This window comes from Mollisia scopiformis, assembly GCF_001500285.1.
Source record: "Mollisia scopiformis unplaced genomic scaffold LY89scaffold_1, whole genome shotgun sequence".
Lineage (NCBI taxonomy): Eukaryota > Fungi > Ascomycota > Leotiomycetes > Helotiales > Mollisiaceae > Mollisia > Mollisia scopiformis.
Window position 1 is genome coordinate 575,314 of NW_017263581.1, and position 24,212 is coordinate 599,525.

At 46.7% G+C, this 24,212-nt stretch overlaps 10 protein-coding genes across 10 annotated transcripts; 5 read left to right on the plus strand and 5 right to left on the minus strand.

The window, feature by feature from the left end:
* The first annotated feature begins 86 nt into the window (after positions 1 to 86).
* LY89DRAFT_604130 (alpha/beta-hydrolase) lies at positions 87 to 1,645 on the plus strand. The gene is made up of 6 exons (XM_018210342.1): positions 87 to 128; positions 177 to 351; positions 432 to 458; positions 506 to 584; positions 640 to 791; positions 842 to 1,645. Coding segments are annotated over exons 1-6 (1,044 nt in total). The 5' UTR covers positions 87 to 126; the 3' UTR covers positions 1,451 to 1,645.
* A 49-nt stretch (positions 1,646 to 1,694) lies between these two features.
* LY89DRAFT_776101 (N-myristoyl transferase) lies at positions 1,695 to 3,913 on the minus strand. Its single transcript, XM_018222011.1, has 3 exons — positions 3,078 to 3,913; positions 2,451 to 3,033; positions 1,695 to 2,404 (listed from the first exon to the last, which is right to left on the minus strand). Exons 1-3 carry the CDS (start codon positions 3,800 to 3,802, stop codon positions 1,997 to 1,999), a joined length of 1,716 nt encoding a protein of 571 aa, XP_018078243.1. The 5' UTR covers positions 3,803 to 3,913; the 3' UTR covers positions 1,695 to 1,996.
* Positions 3,914 to 4,210: 297 nt separating this feature from the next.
* Positions 4,211 to 6,203, minus strand: LY89DRAFT_679175 (alpha/beta-hydrolase). Its single transcript, XM_018213820.1, has 8 exons — positions 6,071 to 6,203; positions 5,754 to 5,884; positions 5,633 to 5,706; positions 5,382 to 5,579; positions 5,327 to 5,334; positions 4,975 to 5,281; positions 4,461 to 4,859; positions 4,211 to 4,411 (listed from the first exon to the last, which is right to left on the minus strand). Exons 2-8 carry the CDS (start codon positions 5,861 to 5,863, stop codon positions 4,341 to 4,343), a joined length of 1,167 nt encoding a protein of 388 aa, XP_018078244.1. The 5' UTR covers positions 5,864 to 5,884; positions 6,071 to 6,203; the 3' UTR covers positions 4,211 to 4,340.
* LY89DRAFT_703192 (uncharacterized protein) lies at positions 6,090 to 8,566 on the plus strand. The gene is made up of 2 exons (XM_018217303.1): positions 6,090 to 6,577; positions 6,686 to 8,566. The coding sequence occupies exons 1-2, from the start codon at positions 6,339 to 6,341 to the stop codon at positions 8,136 to 8,138; spliced, it is 1,692 nt and encodes a 563-aa protein (XP_018078245.1). The 5' UTR covers positions 6,090 to 6,338; the 3' UTR covers positions 8,139 to 8,566.
* Positions 8,567 to 8,813: 247 nt separating this feature from the next.
* On the plus strand, positions 8,814 to 11,293 carry LY89DRAFT_776104 (uncharacterized protein). The gene is made up of 5 exons (XM_018222012.1): positions 8,814 to 9,026; positions 9,078 to 9,496; positions 9,560 to 10,161; positions 10,214 to 10,893; positions 10,946 to 11,293. Exons 1-5 carry the CDS (start codon positions 8,961 to 8,963, stop codon positions 11,075 to 11,077), a joined length of 1,899 nt encoding a protein of 632 aa, XP_018078246.1. The 5' UTR covers positions 8,814 to 8,960; the 3' UTR covers positions 11,078 to 11,293.
* On the plus strand, positions 11,186 to 12,101 carry LY89DRAFT_5804 (uncharacterized protein). The gene is made up of 2 exons (XM_018209056.1): positions 11,186 to 11,447; positions 11,509 to 12,101. Exons 1-2 carry the CDS (start codon positions 11,436 to 11,438, stop codon positions 12,040 to 12,042), a joined length of 546 nt encoding a protein of 181 aa, XP_018078247.1. The 5' UTR covers positions 11,186 to 11,435; the 3' UTR covers positions 12,043 to 12,101.
* A 2,352-nt stretch (positions 12,102 to 14,453) lies between these two features.
* LY89DRAFT_5576 (uncharacterized protein) lies at positions 14,454 to 15,178 on the minus strand. The gene is made up of 2 exons (XM_018208403.1): positions 14,638 to 15,178; positions 14,454 to 14,575 (listed from the first exon to the last, which is right to left on the minus strand). Exons 1-2 carry the CDS (start codon positions 14,799 to 14,801, stop codon positions 14,473 to 14,475), a joined length of 267 nt encoding a protein of 88 aa, XP_018078248.1. The 5' UTR covers positions 14,802 to 15,178; the 3' UTR covers positions 14,454 to 14,472.
* A 377-nt stretch (positions 15,179 to 15,555) lies between these two features.
* On the minus strand, positions 15,556 to 15,750 carry LY89DRAFT_571959 (uncharacterized protein; the record flags this gene model as incomplete). Its single annotated transcript, XM_018208617.1, has 1 exon — positions 15,556 to 15,750. A coding segment is annotated over one exon (195 nt), but the record flags the coding sequence as incomplete, so codon positions are not given.
* A 158-nt stretch (positions 15,751 to 15,908) lies between these two features.
* On the minus strand, positions 15,909 to 17,502 carry LY89DRAFT_572994 (uncharacterized protein; the record flags this gene model as incomplete). Its single annotated transcript, XM_018208670.1, has 4 exons — positions 15,909 to 15,988; positions 16,033 to 17,215; positions 17,264 to 17,332; positions 17,383 to 17,502. The coding sequence occupies 4 exons, from the start codon at positions 17,500 to 17,502 to the stop codon at positions 15,909 to 15,911; spliced, it is 1,452 nt and encodes a 483-aa protein (XP_018078250.1).
* Positions 17,503 to 21,556: 4,054 nt separating this feature from the next.
* Positions 21,557 to 24,113, plus strand: LY89DRAFT_726947 (uncharacterized protein; the record flags this gene model as incomplete). Its single annotated transcript, XM_018219107.1, has 7 exons — positions 21,557 to 21,763; positions 21,810 to 21,831; positions 21,903 to 22,153; positions 22,212 to 22,362; positions 22,414 to 22,492; positions 22,550 to 22,682; positions 22,731 to 24,113. The coding sequence occupies 7 exons, from the start codon at positions 21,557 to 21,559 to the stop codon at positions 24,111 to 24,113; spliced, it is 2,226 nt and encodes a 741-aa protein (XP_018078251.1).
* Between the last annotated feature and the right edge of the window lie 99 nt (positions 24,114 to 24,212).

The window sequence follows — 24,212 nt, forward strand, 5'->3', positions numbered from 1 at the left end:
AATCCGCCGATCTCCCGCTAAAATAAGCGAATATCTAGACCGAGGCTTGCACTTGTCTGAAACCAAAAGCTCAAGCATCCAAGATCAACAACGTGTAAACTACTGTTAACCACGTTGATATACAATATGCAAGAGTGTCCTCTCCTCTGAAGCTCTATACAGCTAACGCATGGCAGGGAAAGTCTTGCTCAACGTCCAACGGTTGCTGAAATCCTTGCACATCCGTCGTATCCAGACACGATATGGAAACTCACCCCTACTCAGAGTGGCTACCTTCCAGTAGCTGCAGGAAGGGGAGGGCCGTTCAAGATTAACTGGGAAGTCCATGGCTCTGGTCCGATTAAGATGATTGTCCGTCTGCTCCTCGTCTTCCACATTGGTCACTCCAAGTCGACTTCCAAGGGTCACGTGATGAGACTGACAGTTTCCAGTGGATCATGGGATTAGGATCAGTAAAGGTACGGAAACATGTCAATCTAGGTGGTAAATAACTAATATATCATAGACGGCGTGGCAAAGACAAACTATGCATTTCGGACATGAAAATGGAGAAAAGTACTCTTCTCTCGTATTCGATAATCGAGGTTGGTTATACTACCTGAGCTCTCAAGAAGACAATACATAACTAACACCACTCAGGAATGGGCAAATCCGACAAGCCATTAATGAGGTACTCCACAAGTGAAATGGCAAAAGACCTCATCGAGATCATAGACCATCTCGGCTGGACCGCTGAGCGCGAGCTACACGTATCAGGCGTATCAATGGGCGGCATGATCGCCCAAGAACTCGTACCCTCCTCATTTCCCCGCCATAAGTCCCATCTCACATACTCTCTCAGGCCTACCTAATCCCCGAACGAATCGCCTCTCTAAATCTCATCTCCACCGCCGCCGCCATCGAAAACACCACCACTTTCCTCGAGAACATGAAAACCCGCGTGAGCATGTTCCTCCCCAAATCCCTCGACCGCTCCGTCACCGACGCCGCCCGAATGCTGTTCTCCGACGCCTGGCTCGCTCGCCCCGACGATACCATCGTCCCCACCTCCTCAACGCCCAACGTGGTCCTCCCGCCCTCCGGCAAATACTCCATGTTCACATCGAACTACGAGCGTTTCGCCGCACAGGAACTCTCAAAACGGCTGGATCTCGAGGGGTTCCAGAAGAAGGGGTTCATGATGCAAGCCGTAGCAGCAGGATGGCATCGCAAGAGCGCGGGGCAGTTGAAGGAGATTGGGGATAAGGTGGGGAGGGAGCGGATTATGGTTTTGCATGGGACGGGGGATAATATGATTAGTGTGCCGCATGGAAGGAAGTTGATTGAGATGTTGAAGCCGGGGACGGCGGTTATCAGGGAGGGGACGGGGCATGTTTTTATGTTGGAGGAGTGGCAGTTTCATAATGAGATGATTGAGGGGATGGTTGAGAAGGGGGAGAAGGGGAAGTGAGTAGGTGTGTTTGAGTAGTGGAAATAATAGATGGTGGGATGGGCGTATTGTGTTGTTTTCGGTACATGAAATGCATAATTGATTTTCTGTTCATGGAGATGCTTTTATAAAGTCGGCTTCACTTACTGCAATGTATTTTCTACTTTCTGTAATTCTGACTTGCAAGATGTTGGGACCCGGATCAAGGATTATGCCTCTATTGATAATAATCTCGTCTTTAGACATTCAAGCCTCTGGACTGTAAGTGAGCGCTCTTTCTTCACCTTTAATGTCTGAAGCGCACACAGGATATGTACGAGACGTTTTATATGTTATATGGACCAACTTTGTTTATTAAGAATCGACTAGAATTGTCGGGTCCAAGGTTAGACACCCAATTGGGGCCACCGTGCCCAACAAACTCACTAATCACAGTACAATGACAGAGCACAGGTGTGAGACTATAGGCATCGCTTGGTATATGCATCCTATCAACAAAACCCATACAACGCCACCATATGCAACATTCTCTCACTTCTCCTTTCGGATCTCTTTTTCCGCATCCGCCTACAACATGACTACTCCAATCCCACTTCCGCTCTCATCGATTTGATTTCTCGCATTCACGCCTCCAGCGATCGGATTCGCATTATAATTGTACAAATAATAATGCAGTTGCCCATCTCCAGCTCCAAACTTCTGCTGCTCCAGAAATAGATTGTTGTCCAGCAATGTGAGGGCATTGAAGACGTCGAATTTGTATTTCTTAGCAAGAATCAGAGCATCGTTCACTAACTCGTTCAGACGCTTGGAGAGGTCGGTACGGGTGGATGAGGGTGTAAGAGATGGGCAGGCCGTGGTCGCGTAGTAGAAGAGGTAAGCGGCGCGGACGAGTTTGTGAGCCGAGTTGTTGATTACTGACGATTCGAGGCAGTAGAATGAGAAGAAATCAGTGATCTTGTTCGTGGCGGGATCCTGGAAAGATTAGCATTGTAAAACAATTAGGGGAGAAGTTACCTACCTCAACGACATAGGACCAGATGACCTGCTCGTCTGTTGAATCCTTTTTATAGAGGAGCCAATGCTCAACCTCATCTCTGGTGAAGATAGGTGCCATTTCGAATCTTGCCAAATACGACTTCAATAACTCAAGTACACCATCGATGTCTTTTTCCTCCATAGCTCGGAGGTTCTTGGTTGCTGTATGGTCTGGGAGAGCATATTTTCGAACTTGATACTGAGGTTTGCTGTTCGGCGGAAGTGGACTGAAGCCAACTTCGTACAGCTTCTGCCAGTCAATTGATCTGTGGAAGTATCTGCATGTGCTGACTGGCTTTGGCAACACGACACCGCCAGTATAAATAGCTTGCCAAGTTCCCAGACGGTAACATCTCCTTGTGATCTCCTTGATGAGTACGGGTGCCAGTCTCTTAGCCCGAAGCTTCTTGTGTATGCAGAGGAAGTTGACTTCGGATGCCTTCAGAACCTTCTTTCGTACACGTAAAGCGACGGGTATGGCCGAAATGAATGCGACGAGCTTGCGGGATGCACTGGCTCGTACGCCAACATGCCAATCTTTCGTCCAGCCTGGAGAAAGAAGTGCCCTGGAGTTGTTAGCTTTGCCTCAGCGGGGAGAAGTGCAGCAAACCATTTGAGAAAGGATTTCGAATAATTGAACCTGAACATAGCCTCATCGTCTTCCACATAGTGTCCAGACAGCAATTGGAACACTTCTTCTAGTTCCCCATCTTGCAACAGGTCCATGGTCACCCACTCGAAGCCATCCACCAATGGTCCTGGATCCTTAGGTACTTGTTCGGGCTCGATAATCTTAAAGGGGCCCTCCACAATCTTCTCTGAGCTCTCTCCGAATTTGGGCACTGGTTGCGTCGCCCAGAATTTGTATTGTCCCATATCCTTGACATTCTTCCCACTCGAGGCCAACCCAGACATGATCTCCTCTAAGCTCATCTTCTTCATCGCAGCCGTAGCTTCTTTTGTCATTGTCAAGTCTCCTCCTGTGCCTACGCCGAGTTGTTGTGCCAAGCCTGGATTCATCTTCACGAGCTCTGTTAACTGGTCCTTGCTCAGACCGTTCATGAGCTTCGAGATATCGGATTGGGAGCTCCCTGAAGCTTCAGAGGATCCAGAAGACCCGCCAGTCAAGGCATTCTTTATGCGCTTCCTCTTCGATTTTTTCTTCTTAGCTGCTGCGCCAGAGGCTGGGCTCCCAGTCGCAACTGTGTCTTCTGCTTCATCCTCGTCTTCGTCGTCGACCTGCGCAGTTGGCGGAGCTTCTTTTGCTTCTTTGATGACTTCTGCTGCAGCTTCCTGCCTCGTAGCAGGGTCATCAATTTTCGATTCGTCCGCCATGTCGTGAGCCTGTTCGCGGAATAGCTGTTTCTGTGTGGGCAAAATGGCGGGGTGAACCGGCTTAAAAGTGGCATTTTGAGGGTCACGTGAATAGGACCCCTCCTGTCTACCTAGGTACCTAGTACCTACTTAGGGGCAGCTATCATTTTGCACTATGAGGTAACTACAATCTACAGAAAGTTATCGGAATACGCCGACGCGAGGCTTGAATCAGCCATCTGGAACGAATACCCATCAAACTTGCTGACTGCCGTTCCTCTTTGAAACGAGACAAATTTAGGCATCCCACCAAAAGAACAGCAGAATTATCTTGAAGATATTGCTCTGTTGGATTAGTGTGTAAGTAGTCGCAGTTCCTGAGACAATCGTTGGTGGCAGGGAACAGATACCAAAAAGACATGATAAAATGGAGACATTATTTCATTATCTTCTAGGGACAGCGAAGAGGACGTCTATCAAATTATGTACTAGCTTTCTTACACAGCTCCACAGGTCCTACCAGTTCACTTCGTACACTCCACACAACGCTTCTCTACTCTCAGCCATCAAAGTCAAACGCTTTCAGTGCAGCCAGAGCGACTGGAGCATAAGTTAGAATCCTGCTATGATCTTTCAAAAGTTACTAGTGCTCAAACTGCCATCAGGAGAGGTTACTTACGACCATAAGCCACAATCTCTTCTCTTATAATTTTATCTCCGCCTGTTTTCCAAGTGCTAATGAAAGTCCCATCTCCCATGTCAACTGTCGTCCGAGCCTTCATCTTCTTGAACAATTCAACTTCCATGCCTCCATCCGTAGTTGCATTTGCTGCGGCCGCGAACAGAGCCTCAGATTCTGTCCATGGGATTTCCGGGTCATTTTTTGAGTGAAGGATGAACAATCTCACTCTCTTGCTCAGACGGACAAAGTTTGCTAGGCGCTCTGTAGATGGCCATTTGTCGATGATGTGATCTCTTAATATTTTCTTCAGTCTGGGATAAGGTCCTATTGGAGAAAGAATAGGAAGATATCCGGCGATGGAATACTTCGTCAGGAGATCGGGAAGGTTACTGAAGCCTAATTTCAACATTTCTGGGTTAGCAATTTTCCTTTTTGAAAATGTCTATTCCTCATGGGAGCGCACTGAGTAGCAGGAAAATGATATGGTAGCCATTTCATGCGTGAGTCTTACCAGCAACCAAAACCACTCCTGCAAAATCTACACCTCGTTGGGCAAAGACCTCCACCACGCCAGCTGTGACTGCAGTTCCAAGGCTTTGGCCAAGGATTACAATTCGACTTGCGGGCACCTTTGCGACATTTAAGGCCCAGTCTACTGTAGCAACTCCGTCGATGATTAATCCATCTTCAGTGGGAGATCCTGTCGAAAGACCAAACCCTCGATAGTCGATAGCGAGGATGTGGATGTTCGAAGTACTACCATCTGACAACGATCGATAACAATCGGTGCGCCAACCTTGGGCTACACTGCCTGCGTTCTATAATGGTTAGCGTGAGTTGTTCAACATGCCAAGTGGCCATACACCATGAACTAATGATGGGTTAGCAGCGTTCATGACGGCACGATAGAGCACAAACAATTTATGATCAATCTTGAATCTGGGTCATCTCTGAGAAGTTGGAATGACTTCATCTGCGTAATATCTTCTGAAAGTCCGGATGGCTGTCGTAGCATCTCTGCCTCGTGTCTGGCATAGAGTCCCAAGGGGAGCACGTGCCACGCGTATATGGTCTCATGGTCCGGCGTAAGGAAGTTAAAAGGCGTTATTTGGTTCTCTGGGTATTGTTAACAAGTATTGACGGATGGTGGGATCTCCTGGAACACTTGCTCGCAAACCCGAATTGCTCCGGTACATTGTGGTCGACCCAGTACGCAGTGTGAAGCTTGTGAACATACAAAGCACTAAGAGACCCATTAATATTTAACCATCACAGTGTGGTGTAACATACTGCCGCTGTAGCCATGGATTTGTAAGAGCAAACAATGCCGAAACGTAGAGAATGATACCAAAGAAAAGTGTATAATAGGCCTTCTTGAAAATTGAAGCAAGAGGGGCCATTCTTTGAAGGAATTGTCACAGCTAGAAAATGTCAGAAATAGTACAATAGCCACTGATAACTTTTCTTGGCTGCAGTTGAACAAAGCAAACAAACTAATTCCGAGGTCTGTGGTGGAAACCTTGTATGAGGGTGAGACTTTCAGGGTGCGAGTCTTGATTCACAATACAACAATAGACGCAAGGTTACGAAGCAAGGACCCGACTTACATTATGGCAAGGGCTCTAACGAATTGATTGCGTCAACGTTCCATCCTTCATACTATCCAGAGCGAACTTTTGTGGTGTTGGATTCCGGGCTGGATCGATGTTGGGTTGGATACAAATGCTCGGCTGTGCTGATTGATGTTTGACGTTCTCCAACACTTGCTTCACTCTTCGTTTAAAAGCTCAATCCCTCTCGATAAATTCCCACCGCGACCAAACGCGTCACGACCACCGAACATCGTCGGAGTCCTTCTACAGAACGACAACGACGATGGAGAGGAAGAGAAAACTACCGGCCCGCGCTGCGCGTGTGGAGTCTGCCAGCAAAAAGCGATCGTCGACGCCTCCCCAACAGCCAGCTCAAACCCAGATACCAACGCTGCCGCCTACCCAGCCTCTGGTGCAAGAGATTTTACCTCAGAGTATTGCGCCTGGCAAGCCTCTACCAACGATCGATTCTCCGCAGCCAGAAAATCTGCCTGAAGACACATTTCAAACAATCGCCGAGAGGTTAGCTAGCCACCCCTCCAGCTCGTGGAGCTTACATCTCTTCCTACCTTTTTACCCATATCACACAATACTTCTTGACTATCAGATTGAAACTAATAAATATAATAGTGGTGTTTTATCTGAGTCCTTACACCGTTCACGACAAAAATGGCTGAGCGAAGGCATCTTCGAGAAATATTGGACGAAACCAACGAAGAGAAAGGGTGCTCCAGAAGCTCCCCCCAATAATCCTCCGAAAGAGTCTATGACAAAGTTGGGTCCGGTCACTATATCTGCAGACCCTCATAGTTTCGAGGCAACGATGTTTGCCGTAAAGGCAGCTCCTCTGCAGTCTGCAATTCATACCTCCCAGCAACCTATGTATCGCCCTATAATACAATATGGTCCTCCTGGTGGAATGATGCCTCCACCACCTACTCCTGCTCCTATTCTGCAGAAGCCAAATCCTCCTCCACAACCCGCTCCGCCAGTATCTCCTCGGAATCAAGACGTCCAAATGGCAAATACAAATACACCAACTGGCAGCATCACACCTGTCGGTGCTCAACCCAATTCTTCTGCACTGAATGGCCGCCCGTCATCTCAATCCACGAGCAATCCGCAGGTACAATCTCCTATAAATGGTCATACAACTGCGCCGCCACCACCGCCTTCTGGAAGAAGTGATCCGGTTATTCAAATGTTGGCAGAGAGAGCTGCGACTGATCCGGATTTGAAGGCGCTGATGAAAACGGTGGCAAATGGAGAAGCTTCGCCAGACCAATTAAGGAAGTTTCAGGCTCATATCGATGAGCTTACTCGTATACAAAAGCTTCGTGAAGCAGAAGCTAAACCTATACAACGACCAACACAACCTCCTCCGCCACCTCCAGCCTCTGCTGTCCCTCAAACCAACGGTCACAGCACGGCTCGTCCTATGCAGACCTCCCCTGTGGCTCCGAAAGTAGCACCGACTTCGATATCACACCCAGCCAAGCCTGAGCAACCTCAGCCACAAGCTCTCCGCTCCAAGGGCCCAGTTCCCTCTACGAAACCCGACATCACAAATGTTGTCTTCGAATTTGCGGGTGGAAATGGCGACCGGTATCAATTTCCAAGACACAGCATTCTGGAATATCTTCCTGGTGGCCAGGTCATTGCGTCATTTTTGATTGTTCGTAAAGGTAGTAGTGCGGACTCTCCGAGCTACGATCCCGAGCTCGATTACTATCAGCCGATCACCATTCGACTGTTTGCGTATCAAGGGCGTCAACTTGAAGCTCTACAGAAAGTCGTCGCTCCACCTGAAGAGGTGCGGAGATATATGGACGATGTCATGGACAATGCTACCAGGGCTGAATACGTTTTGCTCGCTATGCGTTTGCCCAAGGATAAAGAGCAGACCCCACCAGTGGAAAGTATTGAAGAAGCCGAGAAGGGTGATCAAATAAATCATCAGATTACACCATGGGCCACGACTACTTCTACGCCCATTCCAAAGGCCGTCAAGCCACCAAAGAAGTTCGTCAGCGAAGAAGAGCAGTATCAGGCGTTCATTAATACAGTTACTCCGGTTCTATAAAAGGATAGTGGGAGTGGGTTGGAGTTGATTTCCTTCTTATCATGGCGGCGGAGTATGGGTAATTTGAACTACGGAAGTGCTGGGTAGGCGATGGAATGGGCGTCTCGTAAGCCACAGGGCTATATAGGTTTGTCTCTCGGAAAGGGTATGTATTCTAGACAGGGCGGTCGGTATCTGGGAGTCTCAAAAATTCGAGATCAGTTGCAAGAAGGCTCCGTGCCAATGATGCCGGAAGCACACGTGACAGCATCCAAATGCTTACCAGCCTTGTCACCAGTGCATGTTCTTAAATCACTTTTGTTTGCATTTCGTGGTTATGATTGGAATATAGAATTTGGTCTGTTCTTGAGTGAGTCGTGCTGGAAGAACCTTCTACGACATCATTCTATGGATACCTGAACAAATGACTCGGCACTTATCATTCTCAGAAACATAGACAACACATCCCCAATCACATTTCGAGTCTGTCTGAGCAAAGATTTAGATCCACAAGAAGATGTTGTCACCAATTGGATACGCCGATTACCAATTTGCCAATCACATTACATGGCCCCGCATGAAACATGCAGATGTACCATCTCGAAATGCTCACCGAGCAGCAGCAGAGATTGGCCATGGCCGACCAAGTCTTGTCAGCAGAGAAAGTTTTCCTCTGATACCTGCGAATTGAGGCCACTTCCATATCCCTCATGCTTCATTACTTTTTGTAAAGTGCTTTTTTGACTGAAACCCTCACAGCTCGATCCAGAGCTTTCAATTAAGCAATTTTTCGTAGCATCAGCTCTTCTATCATCTAGTTACTTGTCAATCTCTGCATTGACAATGGATGAACGGGGACCAGACCAAATTCGGCTCGCAAGCGAGTCGTCCGTCACGACAGTTGAAAAGGTCTGGATTTCCTCCTTGATATCTGAGCTTCTTTCTTAATACAGCCAACAGGATAGCCAAGACAGTGGTTTCATCCGACTATGGCCAGCAGCTCATGACATCTCTTGCACCGAGTTCCACATCCCAAACATCCACACCCTCGGTGCTGATCTGGACGCCGCTGTCCAAGCCGTATGGCCGACACGCCATCAAAGCCGCTACACGCGAGTCTGCGCTCTACTTGTCTCCTGGGAAGACGATGATTTGGGAGTATGGCGAGAAGTTGGACCTTTAAGAAGTCTCTTGAAGGATAAGTACAATTTTGATGTCGAAGAATATAGGATACCTAGTGTAAAGACGCCTGATAAAGCGCTCAAAAGCCGTGTCATTGACTTCCTTGATGCGGACGAGGATGATACACTGTTTATCTTCTATTACGCTGGTCATGCGAGGAGAGCTCTAGATGCGAACAATTCCACTATGTGGTGTGCGTAAGTTCATTGTCCTTCGATATGTTGCAATGTCACGGAGATTCTCACTATTTTGCTTTGCAGGAATCGGAGGAGTTTTGAAACAGTCATTGCTTCTGGAGGTATTCAGTCCATGTTTGAAGAAGCAGAAGCAGATGTTCTTCTCCTCTATGATTGTTGCTATTCTGCTGCCGGACCAATCACTGGCTCCGGTAGAAAACGTCACGTCGTGGAGGCAATTGCCGCTTGTGGATATGAAACCATAGCCCCTGAAGTCGACAAGCATTCTTTCACAAAAGCACTCACAGAAATGCTGGCCAGAAAATTGGAAGGAGGTTCATTCTCCGTTGGAGAGCTGCATTCTCGAGTTCTGTCCAAGCTAAAATGCTGGACCCCGGATCTACGCACAGATGAGTATGGCAAATTCCTCGAAACGAGAGACGGCCATTTTATCCCTGAACATCAGCCACGGAGGACTCCTATCTATAGTATTATCTGCGAAACTGAACCACGGAGGAGTATCTTGCTTGCTCCATTGCCGAAACGAGAATTCTCATCGACACCGAGTGCTAGCGACGGTCCAGACACGCCTTCGTCCTCTTCTCCGGGCCCCGTGCCGTGGGATATTCCTGCTCCGAGTACAAATCTCACTTCCAAAAAACGCAAGCGAAATGCAGAGCACAAAGGTAAACATCCCCACTTTTCCCAATGCCACATCCAAAGACTGAAAACTTCCAGCTCCTACCGCTCAAATTCTGCTAGCAATCCGGCTGGAACGGGACGCACTCGATATTCCCCAATGGACCGAATTACTCCGGAACCTCCCTTCAGAAGCTATAGATATCCGCATCGAAGGCGTCTACCAGAGTTTCTCAACACTACTCTTACTTCGAATGCCAGTCGCTGTTTGGGATCTATTACCCCAGAATCCGGCGTATAGCTTTGTGGGCTTCGTCACTTCGGATAACCTTTCCCATCGTGTGAAGCGCACTCCAACTTTGTCTGTCCCGCCGGAGGAATGTCATAGCGTGCATAGTGCAAGTCAGAAGAGCGAGGATGAGGATGAGGATGTGAGGCATGCGGGTCAAGTGCCTGCTGGAAGACGGACGCCATGTGATACTGAGATCTTGACTGATGTTGAAGACACGCCCCGAGGTCCAGCAAAGAGGCGTGGTCGTCCGTATAATCAAGCTAGCAATCGAGATTCTGAATTGCTTCGAACAAAAAACCCTCCTGTTTCTCCGCCAGTGGACGCAGAGGCGAGTCAGACGTCAACTTCTTCAACTTTAATCGACAGTGATCCGATCGAGTTCTCACAGATATCTACCCCGATCAAGAAGAATGGAAAACGTTGCGTGGATTCGCCTCGTAGTCCGTCTTCGGTTGCATCGTATGGATGGGTGCAAGTGTGGTTTTGTGTGAGTCCCATGGAACGGTTGATGCTTATAGTTTTGTGCTGACCATGAGAAGTGTCAGTGTGATCAGACAGACAGTGATCCAGCAGCGGCGATTGGTATGTGGGAGAGCAACTGTGCGAATTGTGGACATAGTCGAGATGGTGGGTGTAAGGTTGATCAGGTGAAAGTTTATGAGAGTCGTTGAGGTTGTACTTCGTTGAGTTACAGTGTACGTGCTCTCTGAATCTCCCAAGATTTGAGACATAAATAGATTCTCCCGAAAGTATATCTATATCGAGAGTCTGATTGGGTATCACATGATAGGATCTTTGACACAACTCACCTCGAAATACTTCTTTCACAATGGCTTTTAGCGCGGGTTTCAGACGATGAGTCGAGCGGTCTCGATAATCATTCTTACACTGATCAAGTAGCGAATAAAAACCAAAATTGCCTTCCACCATTTACCCCTTGCTTGCGGCACGCCCCTCCTACCGACATCGATAATCTCGAAAACACAACCCTCATTTTTCACTCCAACCTCTCACCCCGAATGACAACGAATGTGTTCGAGCGTAAGTACTTCATTTCTTCACAAAATTACTATAATGAACTCTAACAATCAATTATGAGTAGATGACCCGCATTCCTGCCTCGCGCTTTTGCCAAACACAACTACAAAGCATCTCCATGTCACCCTCTACCTCTATGCGTAGAATTCCGATATCTCGAGCCCTCCAACGATCTTTCAGACCCTCGCTCCACCCCTTTCATAAGTTCCCCTCGAGTGTTACCGCCATGCGAGGAATCGGCTCCTGCCACAGCTCTCTCGGCTTCTGCACGTCTCCTCAGTTGCGATCTGGACGAAAGGACAAATACTGGGAACAGATATTTGACCCAAGTCTAATATTGAAGGTAATCAATGTCACAAAGAGCATCAAGGCAGAAACGGAAAGAATGGGCTGGTCCGACAAGGAGTCCGTGGACGCTTTCGAAAAAGGAATGCGGAAACAAGGGTTGGGAGACCATTTTGAGTTGGCCGTCAAATTTATACTGTTTACAAAATTTTGGGGTGCTTTGGTCGTGGGTTTCGGGTGTTGGACAGGTTTATCTTGGTTGGGATCCCAGGCGAATAATGAGGCTGGTTCTTGCGAGACGATGGGAAAATAATGCTTTGTTCGGAGAGAGGGGATGGAATGCCGTTCAAGAAAAATCTGACTGGCTTGGATTTGCACAAAAAACGCAACTCAATGGTATACTCTATTCTTAGGATACCACATGGGTCATATTGATAGGTAGGCGCAGACGAGGGACTAGTGTCTTAAATCGACGTCTTACTGTCTCCAGCTTCTAATATGGAAAGAGCAGTTTCTTCCCTCTCTGCTGTGATGCCCAACCAGCATTTGGTATTCTCTCCGTCTCCTTACCTTATTGTCTGGCTTCAATTTCAGGTTGCCTCTGTGCTCTCCTTGGAAAAACTTTGACCTTATGTCTCGTCACACTCCACCTCGCCAACAACACCCCACACACCCCGCATCTATGCTCGACGGCCTTCACCCGAGACCCATCGCTAACATATGGTATCCAGCAGAATATTCCGGATACAAAGAACATGCCAATAGCTGCGACACTATGATCATGAGCACCAGTTTTTATTTCCACAGATATGAAAGGAGAATGCCAACTGCGTAGTAATCGTAATCACTCTGTTGGTTCGAGTGATAGATTTCTGACCACAAGAAGTGCATTCAACTAGCTCGCCTTCCTTTCCCAGACAAGACAGCGGTGTTGGTAGCTGTACGTTTACTTTGCTGTCTTGTAGGGGATGGTTCGAAATAACATCGCGAGCGTATTGGCCTTGGGGTGTATTCCCAGAATGATTGCGAAAGAATCCAGTGTTGGGGACGGCGTGGTTCCGTCCTGAGCTCACAACTGAGAGCCTTGTCAGTATGCTTCTCACGCTATATCATAGAATAAGATACATACATGGATTTCCTGCAGACATTATGCCGTGAAGGATCACTGATTAGGTATGACAAGAGAAATCGAAGGAGCGCGTTGTAGGCTGTTAGCTGGAGACATTGATCAGTCATTATCTTCTGCACCTTTCAAGGCTGTAATGAGGCTGGGAAAAAGCAACGATAGGATGTTGCCGCTGAGGCTGAGACAATCACAACTCTTCGGGCACTTAGCTTCTGCCACAATTTTACCGAGCACGATCCAGACTTCAAGACAAGGCTGTGGTATAATCACCAAAATCATATGGTTGTTCAATGAAGTGTGCTTTGCACTATCGGTTTATCTACAATCTTGATCGTGCAATTAGTATAGGGGTTGTCGCTTAGTTTAGCAAGCCCCCCTTTTCCTGTTAATCCTTGAAGGGAGCGTAACTCTTTCTTCAAATTTTGTTTGCTATTATCCATGGGGTTTGGAATTTTAAATGATATTGGTGAGTATACTGAGAAAGCTTCCTCTGATACGAGATGCTATCCTTTAGGAATGAGTAATTGCTCCACATGTTTGTGATGCAGATTCATGAGCTGACAGTTCTGGTGAGATCATCAGACCAATAAGTTCCAATCCCTATGGATTGTTTTCTTCTATGTTTGATGATCAAATAAAGAGTCATCAAGTCCAAGTTTCTAGTCACATCTCCACATTCTGGTTTGTGTCGACTATGTTTGCCACGTTGTTTCTGGTCATGATACTGAGGGTAACGGACCTTGTTTGTCAAGCTGTATTTCCCACAGGTTCGAGCTATCCCTGTGAAGGTTACATAAAGTAAAGACTATTTCCGACTCCTAAAAGCTTATCTGCTAAGACAGCTTTCGAACACTTTGTCTTACGATGTCTTTCGAAGCTTCAAGAGGCACGAGGAGGATAACCGGTTTCTCTCCAGCTCCACCAAGGCCAACAGTCAAAATGTCCACTGGAGATGACGATCGAAGGACCACTTCTGCAGATGATACTATTTGTATTGTGACTACACCTAAGGAACATCCACAGAAGACCACTGTCATATTTCCAGATACTGAGAAGACGGCGATCTTTGAAGCGTCCTCAGAAGTAGGCATAGCTAAGAACAACGAAGGTCTCCAATATGGTTTTATCGAAGAACAAGCTCTTAAGATGGATACTGGCGAGGATCCGGATGTAAAGTGGGAATGTGTAAGTACCTCCTTGTGGTAGATACCCCGTACTGATCTTGTCTAGTGTCGATGCCAAGTAAGGAATGCTTGTGATGCCGTTCGTTGCAGAGGCATGAACTGTAATCCCTATCCACCGCATTTTAGGTGCGAGATGTGTCCTCGATTGTAATTCAAGGCATCGTTCATTAGAGTGTCAGATCTAAGCGCTCTGGAATTTGCCTTTTGTACAATGTTCTCGATGTCTTTTGGTAGATTCTACAATGCAGTATTGGCGAGCAATCTAGGCCAGCGATCTATAGCCGTCTAGTTCTGTCCTTTGCAGTGCAGATTCTCATTCCATGATCCTCTCTATTATTCCCGCAATATGCAACACTTCTTCCCAAAAGTGTGGAATTCCCAATTATTCCCGATAACCCAAACGCCAGACCCATGCTGTAAAACCATTCCATCTCTACTCTTCTCTCTTCACTCTCTCCTTCTCCGCATAACTCATATTCCACGGTTTCCTCGCCTTGACATCGTTCAAGATCTTCGTTCGGTCGAAGATAGTGTCACTGTTCACTTATCAGCTCCTCTCCCCTGAAAATTCGGACAATTCGATTGAAGGTTTGCATACTTTGGGTCTTGTTCAGGCTGCACATTCAAATTGTACTCATCCAACTGTTGCCTCATCGCATTCGCAATCCCAGCCGTTTTCGCTGGCTTTGCTAACTGATTGACTGCTACCACGGCTCCGAGCGCACCGAGTGCTACCAAAGCTACGTTCTTTGCGGCTGACATGATTATTGCGTTGATATTGGGAAGTAAAAATGTGATTGGCTCGTTTGAATTTCTGGTGTGAAATGCAGTGAAATGCTTGGTAGACGGACACTTGCATATTCATCTTGTAGACGGATTATTTTCATCTTATATCGACGTTACTGAATGTGTGTTCGTGTGGGACAGTGATGTTGGTCGTATGATATCGGTTTGTGGGTGGTGCGATGAGGACCGAATGTCAGCCGATTTCTGGATCGGTACAGGCCGATGTGGTGCAACTTCGTCAATGTTCGATTTTCGAGGGGAGGATTGAGTCCCTGATTGCTCCGTGAGTGATTTTGGATATTTGTAAACTCGGAATAGTTCGTAATTGGCAAAGTGTTGTGTTGAGCTTGAGAAAATGCGAAGCCAAACAGTGCACGTGATGTTGCATAGTCACTTTGTCGAGGTCAGAAGTGTAGGATAACATTCTCAACACGGACGATGGAGAAGACACTGACTTATGTCCTCTACGTATTCTGTCTGATGACCAAGAATGCCTAGAAGTAAATTCTGGAATATTGTTCGGTCCTCCATGCTCACGTGGTTTTCGCCTATCGCTCAGGAGTTGATGCAAGTTCAAAATTGTCGTCTGCTTCGCATAAAAGTCCTGCAGAAGTAAAAACTTGTCAATTGTATGCACAGGCACGAAAATGAAAGTTTGAAAACAAAACTCTGTTATGAATATAGTTATCAACTTTGAATATTATACAGGAGTACTTCGCACTTTCAGATGCTAAGCTTTCAACTTTACAAGGCTCTCCTTGATATCTCGCTTGTCATTAAACGAACTCAGCGGTCCAGGCAACGTGATATTCCATGGCCCAGCTTCCAAAGGGCAATAGTTATCTGTGCCGGGCAGTTGTCCAGTCTGGAAGAATGTGTTGATCTTGCCAAAAGCACATAAGTTCTGTGCTGCGACAGACGTGTGCTGAAACCTGTCAGCTTAGGGTAAACAAGAGAGGGGAATACCATACACCTGTAGCATCAATAGTGAGTACTTGAGAGCCGGGGAAGCGAGTCGTGCCATTGACACCGCTGGAATTCATTAGCACGGGAGTTTTATTGAGGACTGACACTGTTGAAAGCTTACTTCTGATGAGGGGTAATTATGTCAAGAGTGTTGCTGACGAATAGTATCGGATTATTGACCTTGGCATAGAAAGGACCTTCCTTGATTAGCTTTGCTCACATTAACAAAGAGATCACATACCTGCATATCGATAATCCGAAGTAATAGGCCACCCAGCACAGCTAATATCTTGACCGGATAGATCTTCTCCCGCAAGCCAACTCTCGCTCTCTTCCCGTGACACCAGCGGAGCAATCTCAGACAATGATTTCCCGTATGCGATTCCACCTGTGTCTGTGCACAACACAGCCCGCTCCCATAGACTGGGGATGGTGACATCAGGTGGGTTCGTAATAACGAGTCCTATGTCCTTTTCCAGTTCCTCGAGAGCGGAGAGCGTGAGATTGGGTAGGACGGACTCAACAGCTACAAGAGCTTGGGCAATGGGTGGAAATCCATCAATTGGTTCGTAAATCTCTGCGAATATTACTTGTTTAATGCCGGTGAGCAGAAGTTCAATCGCCGTTGCATTGCTCCAGCCTTGTTGATATGCGTATGTAGCATTAAGTTTGGAGACCATGGATTCGAAACGGAGATAGATGTCATGAGGATTGGTGCCAGTCGAGAACGGACAATTCGTTTGGCCAGCAGCATAACAGTAGTCGAAGAAAGTCGAGAATGCTTCGTCGGTGAACGTAATCAAATTCTGGCCGGTCCCTTGAACCCAATCATCCGGATTGAGCACTCCGTCAAGCACAACTCTTCCAAGCCGCTTGGGGAACATTGATGCGAATGTTTGGCCAATGAAAGTTCCGTAGCTGAAACCCCAGTAATTCAACAAAGATGCGTCCTCACAGGACTTTCCTTTCTCACTCGCAGCATATGCGTCAATCATGGAGATCATATCTCGGACGACTGTGGCCGTAGTCACGTGTGGACCTGCTTGAGTTTTGCCTCCAATGGAGTTCTTACATGCAATTCCTATGGCAACTGACTGATTATAACTAGCCTCGAAGAAGATTGGGGCCAATTCGGGACCAGTAAGAGGTTCAAGTGACCGCCGTTTGAGATTCGATGGCAAAGTGCAATTCGCTGCAGGAATACTGGCACCAATTCCTCGAGGATCCCAGGAAACGAGGTCATAATTTGTGCCCACAACCTGAAGTCCTGTACCAAGAGCTTCTTGAAGAAACTCTACGCCTGAGCCTCCTGGTCCGCCGGGATTCGTCAACACTATGCCTTTGTAAGGTGTGGTCGTTGCCGCATATCTGATAATTGGAATGTACGATCTTCCAAGATCTCGATTGGTATAGTCTAGTGGAACCTGAGTTTTGTCAATTGGATGCTACAGATTTGCTCGGCCGAGGCTTACGTCAAGGAGAGCGCATGTAAAGTTGGTGAAACAAGGATACCAAGTATCGAGGCCATGGGAAGGTGGAATCTGGACAACTTATTAGTTCTTCGTCCAAAGGAATTCTGCAGAAGACTGACCTCTGAGAACGTCCATTGTTTGTTCGGATCTTGACTACGACTTGACAATGGAGAAGCTGTCACTAGCTCCGTGATGAGAGATGTCAGGAAGACAAGGCTACTGAAGTATAGTATGGCCATTTTGATTAGACCAAACAATGGCAGAGATGACGACAGGCTATCTGATGAAACCCAACTATGGAAGTGTAGTTTTTATTAAGAGAATGAGTGCTACTTATATCATATTGCCTTTGGATTGGGCGCTCTTACTCCCAGACATGAATAGTGACGAGTCCATAAAAATTCCTGGGGGCTTTCTGCGTACGTACGAGACATTTAAACCTTGGAAATATAAACGAACGTGCCAGTGAGCTTCAAGACTTCAGCCACCAGCAAATAAAGCTCATAACGACAAGGATATTGAAGTGCAGCATTGAAAGACACAAGGACGTACGAAGTAACCAATAGACGTGATGCATTCAACGGCCATTCGGTAATGTAAGGTTAATTAATAAAATACGATGGATCCGATAGACTGTAAGCAAGTGGCTGAGACTGTGCGGAAGGCGCTGCTAGACGGGATTATCGTTCCCAATTGGGAACGCGGAGGCACATGATTCAAGGGAGCTATCCCTTGGAAACCGGACTTCAGGATGACTTCAATAACTGCTGCCTGATTTGCATCTCTTTGTTTGTTCCTCTCCATGAGGGTTATGAAGGTTTGGTGAGGTAATAAGACGGAAGAACCTCTGAAGAGCCTGCGCCCCTGCGCTAACCGAATTGGGACCAGCTCCTTCCCCGCATCATCTGATTATTAAACTCTTGCAAACATGTTCTCAAGCTTTTCCCGAGTATAGTTGCATTCGATATTCAATTCATCCTCTGGTTGCCCCGAAGAAGTGCATAGCTCAATCTGCAGTTCGTTTCTTCGGAGAGACTGACGTTTTAAGACCTCTGCATCGCCCAAAAGCTACCCCGCGCTGTCTTCAAGTGAGCCTCGGATCTGATTCTTGAGCTTGTCTATCAGTATTCATCTTATTTTTCGATTGAACGAGTTGTTCTCCTCAAATTAGCACGTGTACGCGGCAAACAATCTATTGGCTGTTCTCAATTTCGCTCCTGCTTGAACAGCCATTGTTCATGCCCCGACTAGGGACTGCATTTGAATATCTTTCGTGTCTTTTCATTGCATGAGTTGTTCTGTACTGGTCGAACAAAAAGTTGAACAAAAGGAGCATGAGCTATGTCACGACGGGTACTTCATTTGGATACTCTTAGAACCCAATATCTAGCAGCGTTGTGTCTGGGACAGTTGGCTGTCTGGAATTGCGAATTATATTTATGAAAACACAAATAATCACAGAATAAACTATTGTTAAGTGCCAAGTTTAGTTGAATTTCAAAAGAGTATAATTGAGTTACAAATTTCCATCAACCCATATATCCTGTAAAGAGCGGCTTCAGTAAATACCACATCACACTCCTACCCTCTCACCATCTTATGCATATATCCGTAACAAACTTTATTAAAACTACATGTTCTCAGCGCCCTTCACACCCATTCTCAGTACAAGATGAACCATTATCATAACAGATCGTGTTAGCGTCGCAACCGCAACTGTCTCCGGAAGCGAGGATACAGAGCCCTATGGCATGCGGATCCAAGGAGTCTGCACTGGAACAATTTGGCCCACAGGAGTCAAAGAATGCGCAGTCGCAGGAACGAGGGTTCAAAACGTTTCCTGCTACTCGTCAGTGGTGAGATCACGATTGATATGGGAGGGTGTGGGACCTGATGTAGGGACTGCCATGGTCGTGCTCATGAGAGCAGTGGCAGCAATCAGAATTGTGGGAATGGAGAAATGCATTTTGATGCTTTGGTGGTTAAATTGAAGAACAAAGTCCTTTGAGTTGTACTTGACTGAGTGGTTGATTGTTTCGAGTCCTTGTTGTCTTGCCGATGTTTGACAATGTGGATGGAGCTGGAACTCGATATGCGTGGTCAAGGTCAAACACTTATAGTTTTTTTTTGGCCTTCCATCGTCGTCGTAAAGCTGTGACGGTCTAATTTCTCCTTGCAGCGCTTTCCTTCTTCTGAATGTCATTGTGTTCATGGCAAGGCTTCCAGAGCTGAATTGTTCGCGAACCCCTGTTTGTTGATGTGAGACGGGATGTATTTTCGAAAACACCATCCCAAATGCAGCACAAAGTGCGACTTGAGCATCGAATGTTTAAGTAGCCCCTTACCACTGCCTTGCAGCGCCGTATTGCGAGTAGCTTATTGTTGATCTTGATTTTTCGCCCAAAGTTCATCTTTGACGGGCATGTTTCTAACAATATATCCCAAATCCAGTAAGCTTGCGAGCCGAACATCGAACTTCTTACAAGTGTATTACCTCTCTGTTATAGCACCGAATCTTGCTTGACCTATCCTTGATCTTGATTAAGTTTTAATTTCATGACAGGAATTGGGAGAGAGAATTAAGAATGGATTCGAGGACTCATGAGACCTTGATTGGGGCTGAAGCGAACCGGTATCGGGAATATAGAGCCGAATCATTGGGCATAAAGGAAGGAGGATCATGGGAGTCATATTTGGATTCGATTACGAGAGATCCAGCTTTGACAGAAGAGCAGGTTTTTTCTTATCCTAATTAGAAAATTTAGGCGACTCACAATTCTCGTATCCTGCTCGGTTGAGCTCTGGACCTCTGTAGCTGCCAGTGTCTTTGCGCCATTACAACCGCAATGGGGACTCACTTCTTCAAACTTAACACTCCACATATGATTACTTTTGCTATCATTGCTAATAAACCTTATGGCGAAGTGGAAGGTGAATATAGGTTCGAGTAAGAAAGGTAGGAGTATGGAAGAGAAGTAAAAGCAAAGAGTTTGTGTCTCTGAGGATGTAGTATTTAATGCTAAGCTACTCGCTCATGCCTAAACTTGTGTATTCAAGAACGTTGTGATGACAGTTCTGGCATTTGTTCGAGCTTTGGAAATATCGAAGTTGCCGTGGAAAATCGGATAGAATAAACACCTTGGCAATCCTAGGTTAATTTAAAACGGCGTTGATAGGTGAGAAAAGGTATAGAAGTTTAAGTAGATGTGATTTTGTTCCCATGCTCAAGCAATGGAATGGTAGAATGTGAGCTCATCACGTGCTGCTGCTAACAGCTTCCATGGCTGGATATCGTATTATTCAGTGAAATACAAAAGCGTAGAGAGGGTCAAGCCTTTCACGAATGCCCCTATCGTTCCGCTCACTCGATGTCCTTTTGTTAAGATGAAATCACGGGCTTTCGCTTACAGTACTACAAAATAACGCCAAAGAAGCCTATAATTTCTCTCGATGCAAACTTCCTCCTCTGCCCAACGCAACGCAACGTTCTCCCACGAGCGATCGTAAAATCAGAGACCTCGACTTGAAAACACGCCGTGAAATGCGTCATGTTTCGAAGGTCGCATTCCACAGTTCGGTTGGCAAGGATTAAAGAGTATCGCTGCACGGAGCTGATGGAATCTCGCCTCGAAAGTCACTGTTCTTGAACGATTATTTGACGTTCCCGCCTACTATTCCCTATTTCAGCGCTTCGGTTATGCGCTTGCAACTGCCTCAAACACCAACATTACAATGCCTTGTTGAAATTCAGATGCTGACAGGTAGCTCTAGGCAGTTTTATGCGATCATGATTGTCATGATCTGTGTGTTACCGCCGAAACCCTGTGCCGCATCGACAGCCGCTGGCCCGAGACGCAACCCCGTGAATAACCTTGCTCATCCGTGGGGAGCAACTTATGAGTTAAGGTCTTGATGCGGGATATGTCGCGAAGCCGTGGCAAAGCCTTGCTGACCTGCGTGGCCGAGCCTACAATTACGACTTTTGCATCGAAAGTGTTTTGGAGAAACACTATAGGAAGGTGATCCTATGAGCTCCTGCATTGTCACAGACTTTGTTGGTCGCAGCCTTGTCAATGTTGGTTCCGAGGAAATGGTATGCACTCTGAGTGGCTGATATTTGAACATTGACATCATGGGCTTGCTAGGTATGTTAAAAGGTGTTCTTACCTCTTGAAATTGGAATGATAAGTCACTCCTTCTTATAAATAGCCAAATACAAATCCATTCAATTTTTAGCACAAATCAAAATCGCGCTGATTTTCTTTACAAGGCCAGTCTCTCTGACATATCACCATGGGATCCCTTGGAGTTGAACAAGCAATCAATGCTTCTTTGCCTGGTGGAATTGCTGAAAAGTTGACTTCTCCGGCATCTGTCAATGGAGATTGCGAAGATGGCCCACTCGGATATGGCTTTGAGGACCAACAGACCATAGCTCAATTGGAGTTGATTGATGACCTTCAGAAGCTCGGAGTCTCTCAATACCTCAATCTCCCTCAGGTACGATGCCTGCTCGAAGTTTTGAGCCATGCTAAATTGTTTCTAGTTAGTGGTCGTAGGCGATCAAAGTACAGGCAAGAGCCCCTCGGTTGAAATGCCGTTGGCAAGCCTTTGAAAATATGTTTTAATGTTTGCATAGGGAAAAGCTCTGTCCTCCAGGCAGTTACTGATATTCCGTTCTCAATCGACGACAAAATGTGCACTCGTTTTGCGACGGAGATTGTACTCCAAAGAACGGCGCCAGATCACCCAACGGAGATTGACGTGTGCATTCAGCCTGACCCAGATATCAGCCCAGAGCGAAGACAGGAACTTTTATCTTGGCGGCCTATACCTTTTGATCGGACTGCAACTCTTGACAAGACGATGATGCAGAACATCTTTCAGCAAGTATGCTGTGTTCCCCTCTCTCCAAAGCGACTTGCCTTAGCTTACAATGCCGGTACAGGCCGATGACATGATTTTTGGGAGTACAGTCAGAAGAAACTCTCCTAAACATGGTCGAGTGAATCGTTTGAGTAGCTCAATTTTGAAAATTACTAGGCGGGGCCCTAAAGAAAGAAACTTTGCCATTGCCGATATCCCTGGGCTGGTCCGAGGTACCTGCCATACGATTATAGCTATGAACTTCAGAATAACAATTCGAATAGGAAACGAGTCGAATTCGGAACATCGAACAGCAAAGAACCTGGTCCAAAACTACTTGAACAATCCACGGAGTATTGTCATGTATGTGTTCTTACTGGCGAGCAATTACGTGCGCGAACATTAAGCTTACAAGCTCAGGGCTGTGATTGACGTCGTGGATTTAGAGAGGCAGGAGATCATGCAAATGATACAACAATTGCCAGACGAAGAAACAAGGGTTATTGGTGTCATCAACAAATGTGACACCAAGCAATTGAAATCTCACGACTGGGTAAGTCTTTGCGTTCATCTGACTGGATCTTGATTCTCACAGATTCAGGTGTTTGATCTTCTCCGAAACGACCCTGCTAGATCCCCACACTGGTTGAAAGAAGGTTGGTTTGGCTTGCGTAACAGATCGCCCTCGGAGCTTAGTATCAGTGACCGCGAGCGAGACAAGAAAGAAGACGAGTTTTTCGCTGGCCCGGAATGGAGTTCGCTGCAGAAGGACGCGCTTGGCAGACATGCACTGAAAACGGCACTCATCAAGATGCGCAATCGACATGTGAAGCGCAGTATTCCAGATTTAATTTTCGAGATCCAGAGCAAGCTTGATGAATGTCTGCTTCAGATTCAGCAACTTGGGGAACCTCGAGCGACCAACCAGGCTCAGTTTACAATCGTCAACAAAATCGCCACAGAATACTCGAAAGGGGCAGCTGGGGCCGTGAATGGGCATTATGAGGAGCTGACCCTCGACAAGCAATTCGCCCGGAAACTCATCAGAGACAATCTGGATTCCTTCAAGGCCGACATGGTAGCTCGTGGCCTTAAGATCCCTTTTATCACAAGTAAACAAGATGCTGTCGCCGTGTCCAAATGCACTCACGAGAGCGAGTGGGGCCCCAAACTATTGGAAAACTATTCGTGGGTTCAAGCTTGTATCAACAATTATCGAGGCAAAGAGGACATCGGAGAAGTGAATTCAATCGTGAAGAGCCAATTATGGAAACAACAAGTCGCTAGCTGGGAAGAAATCGCCTCGAATGCTCTCAATTTGGTGGAGCGAACAGTCGAGAACGTTACTTCTTCCCTGTTCGAAAAAGTGTGTTCAGATGAGTCTCTTCGGCTGAAATTACGAGTGTGGCTTCAAGACGACGTTCAGAAAGCGGCAGAAAATGCAAGAATCGAGCTCCAAAGGCTCATTGCTAGCGAAAGAGATGGGCAACTGTTTACCCTTCATCCAATGATGGTTTTCAGAACGCAACAGCTTCACCAAGAGCGGATCCAAGCAGTTTTGACCGAGTGCACACTCAAAGAACCGAAGATGAGCCTTCAGCAAGCCGGCTCGACGCCCCTCAAGCTCGGTAGCATCCCATCAGATCTCATCATCCAGTCCTTGTTGATCGGCAACGCAGAGCTGGCCGGAGTTCTCAAGACCCACGATAGTCTCGCAGCATACCACGAGGTCGCCTTGTACCGATTCATCGACAACTTCGCGCTTCAGGTCGTCGAGAGGCACTTGCTTGGGCCGGATGGTCCGTTGCTGCTTTTCACGTCCGATTATGTGACGCAGCGACTTTATGGTAAGGAGAACGAAGCGGCGCTGGCTACCCTTGCAGGAGAGGATCCGACGATCTCCCAGAAAAGGCAGGACTTGAATGCGAAACGAGAAAGTCTTGAAGAAAGCAAGAAGCGTGTCCAAAGTTTCAAGATCCTGTGAGCGCGCACAGCTGTTGGGCGAAATTCGGTGCTGTGGCATCTGATGTTCTCATTATGTTGTATTATATCAAATCATTATCCAATACCTTGCTAAACTTCT

What these genes read in the sequence shown, in the direction of transcription:
- LY89DRAFT_604130 (XM_018210342.1), top strand. An exon ending in TGGGATTAGGATCAGTAAAG is followed by an intron (nt 459 to 505) that starts GTACGGAAACAT and finishes AATATATCATAG; the next exon opens with ACGGCGTGGCAAAGACAAAC. An exon ending in GCATGATCGCCCAAGAACTC is followed by an intron (nt 792 to 841) that starts GTACCCTCCTCA and finishes ATACTCTCTCAG; the next exon opens with GCCTACCTAATCCCCGAACG.
- LY89DRAFT_776101 (XM_018222011.1), bottom strand. Translation starts at nt 3,802, where the DNA reads ATGGCGGACGAATCGAAAATTGATGACCCTGCTACGAGGCAGGAAGCT. An exon ending in TCGAAATCCTTTCTCAAATG is followed by an intron (nt 3,034 to 3,077) that starts GTTTGCTGCACT and finishes TAACAACTCCAG; the next exon opens with GGCACTTCTTTCTCCAGGCT. An exon ending in TCTGGTCCTATGTCGTTGAG is followed by an intron (nt 2,405 to 2,450) that starts GTAGGTAACTTC and finishes TAATCTTTCCAG; the next exon opens with GATCCCGCCACGAACAAGAT.
- LY89DRAFT_679175 (XM_018213820.1), bottom strand. Translation starts at nt 5,863, where the DNA reads ATGGCCCCTCTTGCTTCAATTTTCAAGAAGGCCTATTATACACTTTTC. An exon ending in AATCCATGGCTACAGCGGCA is followed by an intron (nt 5,707 to 5,753) that starts GTATGTTACACC and finishes TGGGTCTCTTAG; the next exon opens with TGCTTTGTATGTTCACAAGC. An exon ending in AGAGATTGTGGCTTATGGTC is followed by an intron (nt 4,412 to 4,460) that starts GTAAGTAACCTC and finishes AACTTTTGAAAG; the next exon opens with ATCATAGCAGGATTCTAACT.
- LY89DRAFT_703192 (XM_018217303.1), top strand. Translation starts at nt 6,339, where the DNA reads ATGGAGAGGAAGAGAAAACTACCGGCCCGCGCTGCGCGTGTGGAGTCT. An exon ending in TTTCAAACAATCGCCGAGAG is followed by an intron (nt 6,578 to 6,685) that starts GTTAGCTAGCCA and finishes TAAATATAATAG; the next exon opens with TGGTGTTTTATCTGAGTCCT.
- LY89DRAFT_776104 (XM_018222012.1), top strand. Translation starts at nt 8,961, where the DNA reads ATGGATGAACGGGGACCAGACCAAATTCGGCTCGCAAGCGAGTCGTCC. An exon ending in AATTCCACTATGTGGTGTGC is followed by an intron (nt 9,497 to 9,559) that starts GTAAGTTCATTG and finishes TTTGCTTTGCAG; the next exon opens with GAATCGGAGGAGTTTTGAAA. An exon ending in GGGTGCAAGTGTGGTTTTGT is followed by an intron (nt 10,894 to 10,945) that starts GTGAGTCCCATG and finishes GACCATGAGAAG; the next exon opens with TGTCAGTGTGATCAGACAGA.
- LY89DRAFT_5576 (XM_018208403.1), bottom strand. Translation starts at nt 14,801, where the DNA reads ATGTCAGCCGCAAAGAACGTAGCTTTGGTAGCACTCGGTGCGCTCGGA. An exon ending in CAGCCTGAACAAGACCCAAA is followed by an intron (nt 14,576 to 14,637) that starts GTATGCAAACCT and finishes ATAAGTGAACAG; the next exon opens with TGACACTATCTTCGACCGAA.